At 41.9% G+C, this 7233-nt stretch overlaps 2 protein-coding genes across 5 annotated transcripts in view; both read right to left on the bottom strand.

The window, feature by feature from the left end:
* The window catches only part of ACYP2 (acylphosphatase 2), a 155195-nt gene extending 149651 nt beyond the window's left edge, over nucleotides 1-5544 (bottom strand). The window contains exons 1-2 of one of the 4 annotated variants that reach the window (XM_023746820.1): nucleotides 5491-5544; nucleotides 3736-3803 (exon numbers count right to left, since the gene is read on the bottom strand). Coding sequence is in view for 1 of the 4 variants with exons in the window: in XM_023746804.1 (XP_023602572.1) it covers nucleotides 3741-3758 (18 nt within the window). In the remaining 3 variants the exon portion in view is untranslated. Of the gene's footprint in view, nucleotides 1-3735; nucleotides 3804-5490 lie in introns of those variants that run through there. The other 3 variants (XM_023746815.1, XM_014447308.2, XM_023746804.1) reach the window with 3 other exon arrangements.
* Nucleotides 1-5570, bottom strand: part of LOC102420919 (WD repeat domain phosphoinositide-interacting protein 4) — a 6616-nt gene extending 1046 nt beyond the window's left edge. The window contains exons 1-2 of the mRNA XM_023746790.1: nucleotides 5491-5570; nucleotides 1-416 (exon numbers count right to left, since the gene is read on the bottom strand). The exon at nucleotides 1-416 is cut by the window's left edge and continues 1046 nt beyond it. Of these exons, the coding sequence (XP_023602558.1) occupies nucleotides 1-399 (399 nt within the window). The 5' untranslated portion in view covers nucleotides 400-416; nucleotides 5491-5570. The remainder of the gene's footprint in view (nucleotides 417-5490) is intronic.
* Between the last annotated feature and the right edge of the window lie 1663 nt (nucleotides 5571-7233).

Here is a 7233-nt window from a genome sequence, read left to right on the forward strand (position 1 = left end):
CCGGGGATTGTCAGGGAAGGAGTACACATAGATGCGGTTCCTCAGCACAATCACAATTTTGTCATGGCGCACGCGCACAGCCAGCACTGCCTTGGTGAAGGTGAACTCCAGCACCAGCTTGTCCTTGGAGTCCTTGCCCTCCCGGGCATCATCCCAGATCAGCACTGAGATCTCTGAGAACTTGGGACTGCTACCACCACCCACCAGGGCCAGAAGGTTGGAGCGGTACAGCATTTCCACCAGGCCCATGCTGCCCACCTGCTCATGGTCCAGGTGCCCCTTCTCCATCAATGGTTCCACGTTGTAGATGTGTACACCTGTCTCCATGGCACAGCAAAAGCAGCTTTGGTCTTGGTTGAAACGCAGGCTGGTCACCCTTCGAAGTGGTTGCTGAGTCATGATTCAGGACTGCTTCCCTGGATACAAAAGGGGATAGGCTGGGCTGGGTTTTTGATAGGTAGATAGGGAAAATGATGTGACAAGTACAATAGGAAGCATTGTGTGAGCAACAAAAAATACGAAAATATAAATGAAATGTTGAAGTAGGTTCCACATGGATTGACCAGAGAGAACACAAAGTTAGATAAAAACAGAACAGTAAGGTGGGGCCAGTCTTATGTTAGCCTTGAGTACCAGGTTAGAGTGTCTGGGCATTATTTTGTGGATTGTTTTAAAGGGGAGACACTGAATAAATATTTTTGAGCAAAGGACTAATAGGATAAAGTGATCATTTAGGAAATTAAAAGATCTCCTATAAAGGCCAGAAGGAGAAGAGTTAGGAGACTGTCTCCAACAATCCATAATCTGAACGTGTGAGCTGCAGAACTGAACTGCTTGAGGAGCGTGACATTAGCAACAGTGGCAGAGCTGATGTAGCAGGCGTGAGGACGCGTGGCCCTTCAGCTGGAAGAATGTGGTTAGCTAATAGCAGCCTCCGGCCCAGCACCTTCGGGTCCTACCACAGCAGCATTCAAGCTGCGGTCACCATCTTCCCGGGAAGCCTGCCTGTGACTGAGCATGGCGATGCGACTAGGGTCTAGCCCAGGGGTGGGCAAACTTTTTGACTCGAGGGCCACAATGGGTTCTTAAACTGGATCGGAGGGCCGGAACAAAAGCATGGATGGAGTGTTTGTGTGAACTAATATAAATTCAAAGTAAACATCATTACATAAAAGGGTACGGTCTCTCTTTTTTTTAGTTTTATTCATTTCAAACGGGCCTTAGTTTGCCCACGGCTGGGCTAGCCATTTCTGGCCAGTGCAGGACTTCTCTACCAGGCAGCCTTTGCCCCGGAGCTTCCCACTGGCTCCGCCTTTCCTCGATCTCCATCAGGGTCTGAGGCTCTCCCTGTCCAATCCTGTTTCCTCCCTTTTCTTCCACAGGTGGCAGGTCAGCATCGGGGTCTGTAGAGCTTTCCCTAATTAATCCTCCTTCCTCCCCCTTTGCCTCTCATAGGTGTCCTACCACACTCCCCAACTCCTGGGGGGGGGCGGGGGGAGGAACTTTGGAAATATGAAAAGTTACACATTATTCAAGTAAAAATTAAACTCATAGCCTGAATTAAATGTGTCTAATAAAGGCATTTCTAATTTTATTTCATGGGCCAGAAAACTAAGAAATGTGATAATAGTGGTTTTTGGACTGAGAACAACACCAAGGTCACACTGCAGATCTGAATGAGATTTCTGCATCCCGAAATCTTTTCTCTGATTTAACTTGAGACTAAGTACAAGATGAAAGTAGTTATTTCGACATTTTTTTTTATTTAGAGAAACCAATTTATTTTAAAGAGAACGTTTTCATCTCACAACTGAAAGTAATAATGGGATAAGTGGGAGGAGCCGAGCAGTTTTCTGAGACAAGTACTGCAGCTGGGGCTCAGCAAATATGAGAGGCAGTAGACACAAGAACTACGTCCTTCAGATAGCAAAGATCCCTGGACCTTCTTTGAAATAGACTTTATGTCTGTGTTCATGAGACACTTCTGCGAAAATGGAAAGATGCTCCTGTCATGGCAGGGTTGAAAAAATAGATATGAATGTAAAAAGAACTGTCTCAAAACACACCAACTCGATATTCAGAATTTAACGGAAACGCTAGATGACAGACTAACACTATCAGCTAAACATAACCACTCTTCCTGTTTTGTTTGGTGGGGGAAGTTAGAGTGCAATGTTAGAGTATGTTTTGTGTGTGCGTTAGGCTGGGGGAGAGTAATTGGCCACCGAGTTTCAGTTGCTCAGGGGTAAGAGTAACGTGGGAATGAAATTGTTACACTGAAGTAGCTTTGAGCTAATATGTAACTATTTGGTTAAATGCCTAATCATTTCATTCCTATTTTTAACTGCTACCCAATACAACAGTTTCCTTGAAACATTTCAATAATATAAATTCAAATGGTTGCTCTCAGTCCTTAACCCCTGCCTAGCATGACCTCTCCCCTGCCAGTTTTCTATTTTACACATTTGCTATCACAAATTATTTTCCTCCTTATTCTACAAATTCCCAATTTTCTACTTTTTCCTCACACCTTTCATATCTTTTTCACAACCCTCTACTCTCCACTGAGGACACTGCCTCATACTTCCCTGATGAAACAGAAGCCATCACAAGTTGCTCATCATCCATTCCCAAATCTGTAATCCTATCTGCATCTGTACATTTTTTTTCCTTCTTCCCTCCCTTTCAATGAAGGGAGCGTCTCTTCTCCCATAATTTTATTCCTGCTCTGAATCCAATTCCTCTTTCTCCATGTCATTATCTCTCCCTTCCTAATAAGTCATTCTTTTTTATTTTTAATATATTTTTATTGATTTCAGAGAGGAAAGGAGAGGGAGAGATAGAAACATCAATGATGGGAGAGGATCATTGATTCATTGCTTCCTGCATGCCCCACAGTGGGGATTGAGCCTGCAACCTGGGCATGTGCCCTAACTGGGAATCAAACCATGACTTCCTGTTTCATAGGTCGACGCTTAACCATTGAGCCACACCAGCTGGGCTAATAAATTATTTTGATCCCAAACACGTGTTAGTATTTCTCATCTATTAAAAAAAACACATTTTCTTTAGTTATAATATCTTTAAGCTACATTCTCTTCTTTTGCTTCCTCTCATAGAAAACTTCTTGAAATATCCTCGCTATACATGCTCTGTACTCCCTCACCAAGTCACATTTTTTAAAAAAATCCTCACTGGAAGGTATGTTTTTACTGATTTTAGAAAGAGGGGAACAGGGAGGGGGGAAGGGAGGGAGGGAGGGAAGGAGGGAAGGGGGAGAGGGGGAGAGAGAGAGAGAGAGAGAGAGAGAGAGAAGATAGAGAGAGAGAAGTGTATGAGAGAAACTTCAATCCATTGCCTCCCGTATGAGTCCCCACTGGGTATGGAACCTGCAACCTAGGCATGTGCCCTGACTGGGAATCGAACCAGCAACATTTAGGTGCATGAGATGTTGCTCCAACCAACTGAGCTACACCAATCAGGGCAATAAGTCACTCTTGAATCCTCCCCAACCAGTTTCCTTATCCTGCCATACATCTGAAATTGTGCCTGCCAAGATCAACAATGATCTCTACAGGGTAAGACAAAAGTAAGTTTACAGTTGTGAGTATGCAAAACACAGTTTATTCTTTTAATTATTTATTAATTATTTTATTATTTTCCATATGAACAACTGTAAATCTCCTTTTGCCCCAACCTGTATAGTCCCAATCCATTGGCCACCGTGGTCCTTACCTTACTTGATTCTTCAGCAGCATCTCTCTCCCTGGACACGCTCTCCACTCAGCGTCCGTGCTGCCACTCTGCGCAGAATAGTGAAGACAGCAGGCCTGAGAGGGTTATCCTTCCAAGGAGCTTACAACACTGGCCCTGAGCTAGCATTTGGGAACTTGATTTTCAGCAGTGTTCGCATGGTTCCCTAATAGAACGATGGCTCACTGTGCCTAGCTAGACTATATAAACAGTGTGGTTTGTGCTGAACACCTGCTTTCCTTCTGGGAACCTGGACTTCTGCAGGCAGAGGGTGCCTACATGATCAGACCCAGTAAACAATCTTGGGCGCCGTGTCTCTGATGGGCTGCCCTCAGCAGAAACATCACAAACATGCCGCTGGGCATTTTCATTTCTGGGGGAAGAGCATGCTCTGCGTGGCCCCTCATGGGAGGAAGAGGACATCAGGAAGCTGCCCGGGATTCCTCCAGACTCCAGCACTGTTTTCCCCTTGTAGCCCAGAGCTGTGTGCTTACTACATCACTGTGATCGATCTTAGCTGGGAGTACAATTACATGCTGATTCCAGTGAGCCTCGGAGAGAATATCCATATCCGAACAGAGAGCACTAACCTGCCCTGGTTTTCCTTTTCTCTTGCTCCTTTGTTGGTTTGTCCTGCTCTGTCCCACTTGGAGGCCTCAAGGTTTTACTGTCTTCTCTATCCTCTTTTTCAGGTGATCTAATTTAGACCCTTAACATTAAATATAATATCATCTATATGCTGACAACTTCCAAATTTATATTTCCACTAACTCTAGACACTGAAATCCAAATGCCTACTGGTACTTGAATCTTCACTTAGGATCTTGTACTGCGGTTGTTTGTTTGTTTCTTTGTTTGGTAAGATTTTTCCATTTATGTTCAAAAAGGATTAGTCTAAAACTTCCTCACTCCATTTTGGGGTCAAGTTTGAATTAGCGCTAGTTCCTAACTGCAAACTGCCAAGGCATATTTTTAACCTTCGTCACTTACCTCTAAAGCACCTCACTGTTCACCACTGGCTCTCTCTTCAATGTATTGGCTATTTTTGTTATGACAATGACAATGACGTCCAGAGTTATCTTTGTAAATGACAAGGCTCCTCGGGTGATGCCCCTGCTCAGTGCTTACAGGATAAACCACAAACACCTGGGGAAGGCATGCACGACTAGTTGGAATCTGGTCTCAGCTTTCCTTGTCTCTTCTCTTGCCATTATCCACACTTTCTGTGCTCCCACCACACAGTAGTCATGGCTACCTAGCCTACCCAGGCCTGCTGAAAACGCCAGGGCTTTCTACATACTGATACCTCTGCTTGGGGTGTATGTATCCACCTGACTTCAGGACCCTAATGACACTGCTCAGCTTCCCCCAAATGTCTGGTGACTGCCCATAGCACTGTATTCATATAACTGAAATAGCTCTGGGAATAAAAATCTAAAATTCTTAACCCAATTTACAAGGCACTGTATGATTTAACTCTGTTTACCTTCTCAGCCTTATCTCCCCCTTTCCCCTCCCTCCCTGAGCACACAGGTCTTTTCAGGGCTTCTCAAATGAGCCAAGTTCTTCCACCACGTCAAACTTGCCCTCGTACTGTTTTCCTAGCAGGATCGTTTCTAATTCTCCTTCTGAACCCTTCATTCACCAAATGCTACTTCCTCTTTGTAGGCCCCCGTTCTACACAATCAGAGCCCTCTTCTTCCTATTAAAGGATTTAATGAAATTATAATTAAATACCTGTAGGATGAGTTGTTTGATGTCTGCCTGCTCCACTAGACAGAGAGCTCCAGGATACCAGGAATTAGACCAAAATGGATCTTTTAGGAAAAGAAATATTTTATGTTAAATTTTAAATTGTGCGTATTTTTAGCATACAAATCTCTTCTCACCTGAACCTGTCTATATTTTGTTTACACACACATAGAAAGCTTTGTGTGAATGGTTTGTGGTATGAAAATTGTTAAATTAAGGGGGGGAATGCCAGCTCCATGTTTAGATGAAAGCATTACTAAAACAGGGACAACAGAAGCCTCATGGTAAGATGATGACTCAACAGAACTAGTTTAGCAGAAGCTGAAGTTTAGAGCTGAGAGTGACTATCGAAACATAAGCCCCCATCCTCCAAAATTAACAGAATTATTGGATGAGGCGTTAAGTATTTCCGTCTGTGTAAGGGAGTTTGAATTACAGTCAGTCCTCAGTTAATGTCATCAACAGGTTGTGCCTTTAAGCGAACCAATATAAAAAAACACAATTTCACCATAGGCTAACTGATATAAACAAGAGTTAAGTTCCTATGGTATCTTATCAACATTATAACTAAAGGACATTGAGGACCTGCAGTAGTTTCATCTAGAGATCTTAAGAAGATTCCAACTGACATTTGTTACAATTTTATCTGTTTACTTGTTTGTCAATCCACTAGACAGTGAACTCCTTATGGACAAGTACTGTGTCATTCATTTTATGATCTCACACTTGGCACTCAGAAGGCAGTCAATACATGTTTACTGAATTAATGGATATATATATTTCACGGTGGAGAACTAGGGATTTGATATTTTACAGACCCTTCTTGTGGGTCTGTAAATTAATATATACAGACTGTGGAGAATTAGGGATTTAACAACAGATCAGGTACAGATGAACAAAAAAATTCTCAGAACCAGAAACAGGTCTGATAAAGTTATTGAGAATGAGGTAGAGCGACAAAGATTTGAGAAGTGTAAGAAATAATGGAGATCAGAATGTAAAGGTACAGATATCCAATAGAAAGTCTATAAGGAGAGAACAAAAAAAGTTGTGAAAATAGATGAAAATTTTGTAGACTAATAAAGGATTTGAATCTTTTAAGAAACACAAATCCCTTGCAAGATTAATAAAAAGAAGCCCACATGAAGTTACACTGTAGTGAAATGGCAAAACGCCTAACAAAAAGAAAAACCGTAAAATAATAAGAGAAAAATCCATTCCTTTAGCTATGAAATCTTCCTTGTTAAAAACTGAACTCCAAAAAAACAACAACAACAACAACAACAACAAAAAAACTGAACTCCATATTTGAACTTTCGTGCAAATGAAGTGAAGTGGATAGTATGACTGGATAAAAAGTATTTTTGGATGACATATTCAAAACTTAAAAATCATACAGGGACTAGAAAAAGTCCTCATTTCTCAGGTCCAATATTCTGATGTCTTTTAATAACTGTAACAGCAAGAGTTTGGATATTTGATTATACTAGAATGACTCATTTTTAAAGATTATGCTCTGGCAACAGAGATTCATTCACTTGCCAATATATCCCCAGGCCTAAATACATCACATATAGAAAAAAAGCAAGGCAGGAGAAGGCATGAAACTAACAACCTATTCTTTTGTTCACTGTTAAGAAGTGAATTATCAAGTAGTGGGCCAGTAAGTACATCAAAGATAAATATTTGATTGATAACTATCCCTGCCAATTCCTCCACCAATATTTT

Source organism: Myotis lucifugus, unplaced genomic scaffold (genome assembly GCF_000147115.1).
Source record: "Myotis lucifugus unplaced genomic scaffold, Myoluc2.0 scaffold_6, whole genome shotgun sequence".
Taxonomy (NCBI): Eukaryota; Metazoa; Chordata; class Mammalia; order Chiroptera; family Vespertilionidae; genus Myotis; species Myotis lucifugus.